The sequence below is a fragment of the Canis aureus genome, chromosome 8, assembly GCF_053574225.1.
Source record: "Canis aureus isolate CA01 chromosome 8, VMU_Caureus_v.1.0, whole genome shotgun sequence".
Lineage (NCBI taxonomy): Eukaryota > Metazoa > Chordata > Mammalia > Carnivora > Canidae > Canis > Canis aureus.
The window spans coordinates 48,846,841-48,859,437 of record NC_135618.1 but is presented as its reverse complement, the minus strand read 5'-3'; the positions used below and the strand labels follow the sequence as shown (position 1 = coordinate 48,859,437).

Here is a 12,597-nt window from a genome sequence, read left to right as displayed (position 1 = left end):
CAGTTAATCCAGTATGTGGACATGCTAGAGAACATAACAAGGCCCGTTCACCAACAGTAAGAAAACCTACCGAGGAAATGAAGACTTAAGCGATATCAGCCAAAGACCAGGTGTGGACCTTGTGTGGATCCTGATTTGGAATACAACTGTTAAAAAACTTTAAGAGATGTGGGAGAAAATGAGGCCATGCCTTGGTATCTGCTGATGAGTCCTACTTCTTGGAGTGGCCCAGTTATACTGACACCTTACCTTGTGGGGCCCGTTTCTTTGAGACTGAATGGAATCATCATTGAATGCATTACTTAGAATCACTGACCACAAATTGCCTAAGAATTAAATGCATAATAATGCAAAATCTTCTTGCATTAGTATTATTGGTTATTATATAATATTATTGGTTAATATATAATATATTATAATAAGAAGCCCCCAGAGTAATGGAAACTGTAATAGTTTTTATAGTAGGATGTTAATTTGTCAAAATTGCTTGCCAATTAAGTGGTATTATTCCCGATTTTTTTTTTTCTGCTAAAACTTATGCCAGAAAAAAAAATGTATGTGTGGGGGAAGTGGGGAATGGAAACATTTGTAACAAAGTATGATAAGACCAGGATAAAATGGAGAGATATTACCATTCTTATTAAATATATCTGTACTCATGTGCTGTTTACTTTGCTGAACTAACATTGAACAAGCTACTTATCTTTCCTTTAAGTAAACAAAATAATGAAAAGTCTCTAAAACTCTTAACACAAGAGAAATTAAACAGTATAATGTAGTCAAGTTAACTCAGAAAGCACCATAATGAAATCAGAAACTAATACATCAACCTCAGACATGACAAGAGGAAGCTCTGTGTTGAGTGGTAACAGATGCTAGTCTTAGAATATATAAAACAACAACAATAATAATGGGAACTGGTTTAAGTGTTAACCAATTGCTACTTCACTCAGAAAACAACACTCATGATTGGTGCTGGCTTTTTAAATTAAATTTGTTTTAAACTTCCAAGTTTCTCTTTCTCCCAGAAAATAGTAAATTTTTGCATCTTGCCTATAATTGCTTCCTTAACACTGGAGTCCACAGGAAGGATGTTTTTCTCTACTAGCTCCATAGGACCAGGTCTCTGAGCAATCTTCTCATTCAGATCATCAGCTAGTCGAGCTCTTTTCAATTTCATCTGAGTGGCCTGCAGGGATGGCTCTGCAAATGTCTCTAAAAGAGAAAACACATTTTTAACCATTACTTGAATTACTCTATTCCATAATGTTATGTCAGGCCGACTGAATTTAATTTAATTGAAACTGGTTTAAGCATATTTATGTGTTCTCAATGTATTTAAGGAAAGAAAAATGACCGTTTAAGAATGCTCTAGTACAACATTTATACATTTTTAGGCCTCGATATTTTGTATTGTCTATACAATGCCCTCAGAGTCAAATTAACATGAACTCAAGCCAAAAACTGGGGTACTGCTATGGTTCATTTATGGTAGGAGGTTCACACTCACATTTATTAGGTATTGGAGATACGGAGGATGAAAAAGAGAATGTGGTCCGGGGCTCAAGAAGTATACAGTTTTAGATTTGCACTGGAAAGTCAATTCCTAGAAATGGAGGTACTAGATCTTACTTAGATTATAAGCTTCTCTGAAAGAGTCAGTGGGAAGAGCTACAGATCATATTCTTAAATTGATCCCTGTGTGTCTCACAGTCAGTCTTCATTAAGACTTCTTAAACACATTAAGAATGTGTTTCTTTTTTTTTTTGAGATTTTATTTATTTATTTATGAGAGAGACAGAGAGAGGCAGAGACATAGGCAGAGGGAGAAGCAGGCTCCCTGCGGGAGCCCGATGTGGGACTTGATCCCAGGACCCTAGGATCATGCCCTGAGGGAAAGGCAGACAGATGTTCAACCACTGAGTCACCCAGGCATCCCTCTGTGTTTATTTCTGAATATATAACCTTGGAACATTCAATTACAGAGTAACCAATGGTCATAAAGAGCCTCAACTCATCTACTTACAAATGCAGTTGTACAACAAATGCGAAGCTAACATAAATATCATAATTTGTTCATTTGGGTAATTCTGTCAATGATTTGCATTTCTGGTATCTCTCCTTAACATTTTATCACAATTGTTCTCAATAATGTTTATTATTGATTAAAATAATGGTGAGGTATTAACTCAAAATTCCGAGTTGCCTCTTAAATTATATGGTAGAGAAGGTCTTTTAATGAAAGTCCCTATAAAAAATCTCAGGATCACTAATGTTCTTTTTTTTGGGAGGTAAAATGTTCTGACTGAAGCCCAAAGCTCGCTGAAAGCCCATGACCCATAAACTACTCTCCAGCACATCTGAATACTTCTCTGTCCACCAGGTGAATTATATGCTTACCAAAAGTCAACCTTGATTGTCCACACAACAGTTCATATCAATTCATATGTGATGTCAACACATAATTTAACTAAATGTTATAGGAAAATGACAACCTTCAAAAATAAAATTATTTCTTGGGAACCTAGATTAAATGCTTTGGAATGACTTGATAAAGGTGAGTCATTAAAAAATATATCACTGTCAAAATAAAAAATTAAAAAATAAATCACTGTCAAATTAGGGCTTACTAACAACTAAAATATCTGGGAAAATGATAAAATCTAAGATTTTTCAACTTAGATTGCTTTTCAAGTGTCTTTATGTTGTTTTTTCCACCCTCAATCGAAATTGTAGATGATGTAGGACAGTTGTGGTTTATGCAAGAAAGATGATGATCATGTAGATCACTCTCAGGTTGATGTTTAAATGTATTGTTAAGATCCAGGTAGGACAGGCTTCTGCCTTTCTCCTCTCTCCTATCAACACATCCAAGTGATATCAGGAATATGTCTGGAATGAAAATATCCCAAAAGTAAATAATGAGAGGCTGGCATTTTGTTATGTTTCTGTTCTTGGTCTTATCATCTCTTCATCTCCATGGCACTGAGGCTGGATTTTTAGCTGAACTTCAGAAAAATAATGTAGACTTTGCCTGCCAAACATCCAATTCAATCAAACCTGGGAAAATGTTAAAATAAGTTGGGGGGTGGTTTAAAGTTATTTGTTAAATTATAAATGATATATTCTTTCTTACTTCAAAAATCCCAACTTGAGAACAGATGTTCAAAAAACATCACTTATGGTTCATTCATATACATAGTTAGGTTTCGAAATGTTGGTCTATCTTTTTTTTTTTTTTTGGTCTATCTTTTTTTTTAAAAAAAGCAAATATGAGGGATCCCTGGGTGGCGCAGCGGTTTGGCGCCTGCCTTTGGCCCAGGGCGCGATTCTGGAGACCCGGGATCGAATCCCACATCGGGCTCCCGGTGCATGGAGCCTGCTTCTCCCTCTGCCTGTGTCTCTGCCTCTCTCTCTCTCTCTGTGACTATCATAAATACATAAAAAAAAAAAAAAAAAAATTGAAAAAAAAAAAAGCAAATATTCCTTTTGATAGCTAAATGTATTTGCATTTGGTCTTAATAATATTAATAAAGGCTGTTACAATCAGAAGGCAAGTTGAAACAGACAGTATTGTTCCTTCAAAAATGTCCTGTAAAGGTCACGATATTTTTAGGTGTACAAGGAGCCATTTGCCCAGTTACTTACCAGTACATTTGCCTCTTGAAGATTCATTTATCCCCGACAGCGGGTAGCTGTTCCTACCCTACCACTATTCTGGAAAGTTTTTTTTAGTCCAATGGGCTTCTGAGAACACAACTGAAAGTAGTGAAAGACATCTACCTCTGACCTCCCACTCAGATATGAAGATAGTCCTATAATCATAGATTCTTTGGAGCTACTATGGGCTATAGATACCAACTTGATCCTTGGAATTTCTTTACAACATCCTTACTGTGGTGTCAGCCTGTGCCTGGTCCCTAATCACAGCAGCCTCTCACTGAGTACTTTTCACGATCTGTAATCCATTTGTTTTGCCCGTTTATTATCTGTCTGCGCCACTAGAATGTAAGCTTCATGAAGGCAGGCATCCATTTGACTCATTTGTTGGGTCTCTGGTGTCTAGCTCACTGGCCAATGAATTACCACCTCAAATGAGGGCAATCATATTACTTCTGAAAGATTTTTGGACATGTCTGATACTTAGGATATTATTTATATTGAGCTACAATCTAATACTTTGTAATACCGACCTATTTCTTCTTTTTTTTTTTTTTAAAGATTTTATTTATTCATGAGAGACACAGAGACACAGAGAGAGAGAGAGAGAGAGAGAGAGAGAGGCAGAGACACAGGCACAGGGAGAAGCAGGCTCCATGCAGGGAACCCGACGTGGAACTCGATCCCGGGTCTCCAGGATCACACCCTGGACTGAAGGCAGGCGCTCAACTGCTGAGCCACCCAGGTTGCCCAATACCAACCTATTTCTAAAACAACTTTACCATTAGGCCAGAAGAATATAATATTCCTTCTACTTGAGAACAGTCTCAATCTTTGAGAAGTTTTCAGATTCTTTCTGTATCATCTCAGGGTTTAACACACTCAAGACTATCACAGGGTCAAGCTCCTAGTCTTGCTCAATAAGTCAAGTTAGAGAAGCAAAACAGTAACAAAATGTAACTTGGCAATTTAAGTTGGGGAAACCAGCTTTCAAGAATGCTCTCTTTAGAGAGAAAACCATGCTAGCCTGAGCCACATGTCTCACCAGAGATGGAATAGAACTGTCCTTACCAGGTTCACAAGTGATGAGGCTAGACCACTGAGAAAATCTGGGAGGCTATGGGTGTTTATGTTAATGGTCAGGTCACCGGGACTGTAGTGGATAGGTAACAACAAACAGAAGATGGTAAGTGTGAGCTCTGTACTAGGTTGACATAACGGGGTCCAGGTGGCTGAAAAATCTAGGGTTAGATTTATGGCCACTGTACTCTTTATGACTTAATGGGCATATGTTCCTCACTGATGAAGAAATCCTCTGGACCAAAAATGTTTCTCCAGAACATGGTAGAGACATCTATGGCACCAGCTGGTGGGGAAGAGTCAGTCCATTAATGGGTTATTTAGAGAATCAAATCTTCCCCATGTATCTAATATAACATTTTAGTTTTGGGTCTTCAAGTTGCTATCCCATTTGGAGGATGTCAGCCTGTGGGGTAAGAAGTTATTAAAATGGAAATAAACAGCAATGGTGGAATTCTCATTCTTTTCTTAAGAAAACACAGAATAAGCAGAAATCAAAATTTTACCTTCTAAAATGTGCATCCTGACAAGTTCAGAACGATCTGGTCGGCTCCGAATCTTATGCTTCAAAAAGTTTTCAGTCTTAAAAAAAAAAAAAAAAAGAGAGAGAGAGAGAGAGAGTGAAAAAGTCTTACCATAAATTGTTTATGACTTATTGTGGTTTTACATTCTTCTCTCAAGGTACTCCATTTAAATGAATTGTATGCTCTCTGGTCATGATTTTGGGAAGGAAAGAGTAGAAATTAGTACTTTGAAAAGCTATCACCCAACACATAATTTAAATTGCAGCCTTCAAAACTGCACAGGGATCTGAAGTGCATAAAGTAAGCACTTTCCAGACTTTTATTTTAAAACTTGGAAAAGGCAAAAGATAATTTGAACAGACATAGGATTCTGGTCATTTAAGTATCTAACATCTACACTTTAGGTCAGATAAAAATCCACCTAAATTACAAATTTCTTTAAAATCCTAATGTATGTTTGTTAGTGAATTCATATCCCTGATCATATTTTCTTATTCAAAACAATTCTCAACTAGAACAATAAGGCTTTCAGATGGTTTTAGATTGTATAAGATTCTAAGAGATCATTATTGCATTCTGGGAAAATCCCTATGGAATTTTTGGAACATTCTTATTTTCACATTGTATGACAGAAGTTTTCCCTAAAGCAAAAAGAATGAATGTGCATAATGGTCCTTTTAAAGAAAAAGAATAAACACAAAACCAATATGCAAATAGGAATGGAGACCTCTCAAATAAAACAGAGCTGAACCTAGCAACATTCTTGGTCAAATGTACAGCTACCACAGATTCAGTAAAGAAATGAACTAAAGATGTGGTAGTCAGGACATCACTGGGCTGTTGGTCTGGGGGAGGGGGTGGTTACAAATGGCAGACTACTCCGTTATTATTCTAAAAACTGTTGGTATGTTCCAAAAGCAACAAGGCGAAGTATGATTTGTCCTTTATGTACAAAACTAGTTACAAGTTTTAAAAGAACAAAAGTTGAACATCATGCATTTTCTAAAAACTTCAAGATAAAACTACCCTAGAATGTATTACTCTACATGTCATGTGTCATGAAAATATACTGCATTTTCTTTATTGACAATATTTAGGAGTAAGACTGCTACTTGCCCACAGGTACTTTAAAATAAAAAAGAAGCAGAGGAGTAGAACATTTGAAACTGAAATTTCTTACTCTGGCTCGTTCCAAGCTTTTTATCTGCTCATGGAATGCAGCTGGGCTCTTCAAAGCTGTGAGAAGAACAGGAATCATTTTGGGAGTACAGATAGAGGCGTTAATATTTCAGTCAAACGTTAGGGTACATTATGTTGATGTTCCTTCTTAATCTTATGAGTTTGCATCTACAGTTCCATTTATTACTAGTTCTCTTAGGAGATCTACGAAATTTGAAACCTTAAGATGTTTTAGAATTAAAATTACATATTCACAGATAAAACAATTGAACATTTAAAATAGAGTTGTATACATGACAATGCAAATGTTAGGTCAGACAGTTGCAGCCAATACTTGGGCCAAGTTATGGTCACCAGGAGAACTGTTTGATGATTTCTTAACAGGCCTTTGCTCTTAGTGGCCCTACAAGATGCAGGTGGGGGTGGGGGTGGGGAAGACCAAATGTCCTGAGGACATTTAACCTAGGCGTGATGGAACCCTGAACATGAGGGCACTCTGTACTTCATGTCTAGCAGAGCTGAGTTACTGTTTACTGAGACCCCACAATGCACGTAGCCCTACATGCTGTGGTCAATCATAATTATATCACTGTTGATCATCACAACAACCTTGCAAGGCAGGTATTAGCCCCAGGGCAGATGAAAGACTCAAAGCAGTTAAATGAATTCTTGAAGGTCTATAGTTAGATTGTGGTCAAAGTAGAATTTAAATTTTTTTTTTTTAAAGATTTTATTTATTTAGTCATGAGAAACAGAGAGGAGAGAGAGACAGAGACACAGGCAGAGGGAGAAGCAGGCTCCATGCAGGGAGCCCGACATGGGACTTGATCCCGGGTCTCCAGGATCACGCCCTGGGCTGAAGGCGGCGCTAAACCGCTGAGCCACCCGGGCTGCCCTTAAATATTTTTTTTTTAAAAGATTTTATTTATTTCAAAGTAGAATTTAAATCTAGAATTCTGAATTAGAAAGTTTAATGTTCTATTGTATCAAAATGCAACTCACTCTAAAGACAGAGTGATTCTTTAACATGTTAACTGTTACTTCTTTAAGTATTCTAGAATCTCAGAGTGAGGATAAGCAGTGTTCTGCTAAAACATCACTTACCACAGTATTTCTATCAATTATCTTTGCAAAATCTTTTGTGCATATGTGTACTATGGGCAGTCAGATAATGTGGATGGGATTTAGGTTATGCTTGCTTGGGCTGTCATCTCCAAAACTTGACCCATTGGCTCTTGGTAGAATTATTTTCAGCTCTGGTACTTGAAGCACTCCAAAGATTCCCAGAAGCCCAGCCCAAACAGGTTTGACCAGGGAACAGCTCTCAAAAGCAGAGTAGAGCTGGCTTAGCGGTGGTGTCCTTAATACCATAATTTGATACTATTTGATTGACTGGTTTCATTGTCAGTCAGGAATGTAGTGGTAGAGAAATCTGGCAGATCATCAAACCAGCTTTGAGTCTATCATAGTACTAGATTTAAAAATATCTACTGCAGAGAAAAATTGTTCTATAACCCCCCAAAAAGGTAATATCAATGATTCAGAAGACATTTTGTAATTTTCTTTAGTCTTTTAAAGCCATTTTAGGGAAATCAATGTTTAGATAAACATCTATATAAATAATCCTAACACCCAAACAACCAGTCTTTCCCTCTAAATATAAAATCACCTCCAAACTTAGTGAGTAAAAGGTAAGAAGACAATGGGCAAATATTCTAAAATTAATTAACTCTAAAAAATTAAGGAAGGAGGCCTCAAGATACTTGGAAATTATTTGTAGTTGGGCAAGAAAGAGTTTTTGATTATAAATAGAATGCTTATTAGTCCTATAACTAAAATGCACTTCATTATAGACCACACTATATTGTAACAAAGACAATTAATTTGAATTAAGTAAATTAAAGTAGAACAAGGCTTTGAATTAATTTTACTTTACTTTACATGTATTATTTACTTTACATTACATTAATTTTACTTTACATGTTACTTTTGCCAGTCTAAGGAACACTGCACATATTATGTAGAGATGATTTCAGTTATATCAAAATTAAAACCAATGCTCATGCATAAAGGAAGACCTGATCTTAAACTAGTTTCACAGTTTTTTTTTGTGTGTGTAATACAGAATTCAGGACTATCTTTTAAGCTACATCTGGTTTTCAAATTGTATTTGAGATGATTCTCTTAGGATGGCAATGCTGATGTCTGATTCTCCTTAACAAGTCATTTGGTAATGGTTTATTGACTAAATGGACACAGCTCAGAGCAGAGTGTGATCCAGATTCTTGTCGGACATGTGCATTTTGTTCTATCACACTGGAGGGGACAGTGACACTTAAATCTTACGTGGCATGATGCCCTGGTCCACCAGTTGTTCTCTTGTCCTCCTCTGCTGCAGCCTCAGCTGGAGCACTGTGAAAAGGAAAGAATCACCATTGGAATTTATATGCAACTGTAGGATCCGACTTATCAAGTCCCAGAGGAGATACAAGCTAAGCTTTATTAAACCATCTTCTATTCTTATTGAGTAAGGATACTACCTGGCACCATTTAACTTATAGAAAGAAAGAAACTTATAGATAGAAAGAAAATCAGTTTGTAGTTTCTACCTGTTTGGTAAATTCTGAAGTTCTTTTAGCATATTTGTTTGTGTAGTTAATGATCTTAATTTGATAGATAAAGCTAAATATTTATTGTGTCAATACAATCACAAAGTACTCAGCAAATAAACTAAAATAGTTGGCTTACAAGTTAAGACTTGCTAATAAAAATATCTAATTGGTAGAAATAGAAATGTGAGATTCTTTGACGTTAATTAGTTTTTTTTAAATAAAGCAAGTTAATAACAAAAATTTATTTTAAGATTGACTTATTTGGAGAGACTTGCTTCATCTGGAACAAGTTTTAAATAGCTTTAATGAAGGCCAAATTTATAATAAAAATTAGACCTGTGAGATATTACTAATGACCCAAAGGAAAATTTCTAAATTAAGAGCTTAAAGTTTAATAACCTTTGCACAAACATAACACCATGTCTCATTCTGCGAATTCTCAAAAAACCAAAATCAATTGATATCATTTTAATGAAAAAAGAATAAATCAATCATTAGAACTTGTAGAGAATGAAGAATACATCAAAAAAATGTGAAAATCCACTTTGCCACATTTATTAAGAATAAATTTCCCCCCTAGATTTCTCAAGCAGCTTCCTTTTTTATCACCTATTTTTTTTATCTGGGAAATGAGCCTATTTCACAAAAGAGGAATACATGAAGGAGCTTTGAAAAATATTTTCCTTGGTTTACCTTACATTTAAATTTCTATTTTGATTTTTATGGTTTCATCTGTAGATGAAAACCAAGGTTAGGCTCATTTAAGGGTTTGAGTAAAGGCCGCCAATATGCCTTAAAAAATTACTTTCATGTATTTCTTGAAGAAAGAGAGAATGTTCTAGCAAGGGGGTGATGGCTGGAACAAGAGGCTAGCTCAGACCGGTCTTGTTTGTTTGTTTGTTTGTTTGTTTTTTTTCAGACCAGTCTTGTACCCAGGCTCAAAGGCAATGCACATGATGGCTTCTACTTACAATAAACCCCTAAGACCTAAAGATGCAGGGCCTACGATCCTTATATCCTTGCTTTTTGCTTTTTGACCTGACTGCAGAGCACAAGCCTAGATATACTTCCAAAATAGTCTAGACTGTAGAATGGCTTTTAAACATTTTCCTATTCATTGCTAGATATAAATGTCACCCTTTATTAAATACTGAAAAAAAAGTTGTTTTGCTTCTTTTGGTGGACATAGGATCACAGAGCATCACTGATATCCCCTTTAGAACTGAAGCAACTGACCTAAGATTCTATTACACAAAGCAAAAGAAAAATTTAGTGGGTCAAAAAATATATGCACGTTTCTCACATTAAAATGGTTTGTGACGCTTTGAATCAATTATGCTCTAACAGGAAGATCTTTCCCCTGATAACTTACTTTATTGAGGATAGTATGTTCCCATCACAGTACTTTACTAGGAACAAAAATAACCAAGAGATGACCCATGAATATGATAGCAGCCAAATGCCTGCATACTCTAACATTCTTCCACAAATGCTAGAGCTAATGCTTGTCTAAATTTGAGATGGTCATATTCAAGAGGTATAATCCCAAGAAGAAGAATAGTGAGAGGAGAAAAGGGTCAGAACATTCTCCACTTCAAAGGCTGACCCTTCTGGATCACGGTGGTCCATGTCTGCTGATGCATCTCTAGCAGGAGTATCCTCAAAGAAAGGTGTCAAATAGAAAGGATAATGAAAACATCAACAGCTCCCTTCTTTGGTTTAAAACAAACAAACAAACAAAGCACCATACTTGTGAGACAAATGTATCAAACACAATACATATTTTTAGGGCGAATGGCATCTTGGAATGACGGATACATTTGCGACAACTTCATTTGCAAACTACCAGTGATGACAACAGCTTGTTAGCCTGGAAGCGTCTCCTGACTGTACCCTGGTCAGCTGCCCTCATGCACTGTGATAGTGGCTCTGTCAGCTACAAGATCTGGGACTAGAAATCACGTTCTCATGCTGACATGCAAAGGTATGTGCTCCCACAAGGGTACCACACAAAATGAACACATGTCACCAATTATTAAAATAAACGTTAAACACAAACCACTTGTGTTTTCCATCTGGTTTTCTGTGTGGAATACAACGTGACTTATGTCATACTGCTTGTAGGTAGGAGAATAATCTTCCCAATCACTCCTCTCCTCATTGCCTATAGAATTTTCTCAAGAAGCAGCATCATCACACTATGGTGTTACTCAAAGCAGGTGCAGCGGGCAGCTTGGTGCAGGCACACTGGTTGGCTAAGAGCCCACCTATGAGGGGTCTGTTAGAATTGCAAGGTGCAGGTATGGGGTGCATGGCCAAGAGCAGCAGGAGCAGCAGCTGTGAATGGAAGGTTTGTTTTGAAGCAAGGATATTAGCAAGACCATGAATGGCAGAGGAGGCAGAGGTGCAAGTAACTAGTCACGTGGTTAAGACTGATTGCCCAGCTGGATTTAGTTTTCCCCTTCTAGCTCCAAGTGGGCGGCACTAGACACATTATACTGAGTGTTGGGCACAATGCTCTATAGAGAGAGAGGCTCAGGTACACTGCCACTTTTGGTCAGCATCAAAACACAATTACTGTATTTCCCCATATTAAACATAACCAGTAACTCACAACTTGATGGAAGCTCTTCTGAGAAGAACCACCAGTTATAAAAAGTACAAATTGGTTACAGGCTCACAATTCTAGGAAATATCAAACTTCCTTTTAGTGCTTCTCACTCATCAAATCAGTGTACCAGTTAATGTACAGTAAGTGACAACCAACATCTGCACCTCGAAGGCAGCATATCCAGGCCAGGAAAGACACGGTCTGAAGGGTGCAGACGGCATAACTGTCCTGCGACACTGGCCAACTGGAGCTGGTGGAATGTGGCAGTGTGTAGCCAGGACAGTGAAGGGGGGCAGGGGACCCGATTTTGTTAATCATCAAAGAGTCGTCCGTGGTTGTGGGATCCAGAGGCTTTCTCGAGTTTCTCTGGGGCCTTTAGGAGTTGAGCATGGAGACCATCTTCCCCGCTGGCAGACTGCATGCTCCCGTCCCCATGGAGATGGGGAAGGCCCAGACCACTGACCACCACTGGGCTTGCTGTGTAGTTGTCATTCTCAAGACACCAGTTGGTCTCTGGAAAGCCTGACACATTCTGTCGGTGAGACTGCACTTCTATAGCCACCAACAGAAGACTAGACGCTGGTCCGGCAGTGCTTTCCTGTGCTGGCGGCAGGTGGTCGTACAGCAGATGCCTAAGAAGCCAGTGTCCCGGGCACTGGCCTTGTGTCTGGAAATTGAACCTGACAGCGTTCTCCCCGGTGCTGAGATGAGTTGATCAACTGAGCTATTGGGCTGACACCATGGCCTCCATCTTATTAGGGAATTGACTACAACTGAGAGTTCTCCGTGGTCATTTTGCAAATACTACATGAAAGATAAGAAAACATGTAAATCTAGAGAATTCCTAGGAGGAAGAAAATAGTTCAAATCAGCCAGTGAGTGGCTATATCCTTTAAGAAAACAAAGAATAGTAATGATAAGAGTGAAATAG

The 12,597-nt window shown here is 37.6% G+C and overlaps 1 protein-coding gene across 10 annotated transcripts in view; it reads right to left on the bottom strand.

The window, feature by feature from the left end:
* The window catches only part of MRTFB (myocardin related transcription factor B), a 210,150-nt gene that overhangs the window by 61,142 nt on the left and 136,411 nt on the right, over positions 1-12,597 (bottom strand). For all 10 annotated transcript variants that reach the window (XM_077906690.1, XM_077906697.1, XM_077906688.1 and 7 more), the window contains 4 exons: positions 8,790-8,855; positions 6,445-6,500; positions 5,247-5,322; positions 1,054-1,215 (listed from right to left, as the gene is read on the bottom strand). In XM_077906690.1, the coding sequence (XP_077762816.1) occupies positions 1,054-1,215; positions 5,247-5,322; positions 6,445-6,500; positions 8,790-8,855 (360 nt within the window). The remainder of the gene's footprint in view (positions 1-1,053; positions 1,216-5,246; positions 5,323-6,444; positions 6,501-8,789; positions 8,856-12,597) is intronic.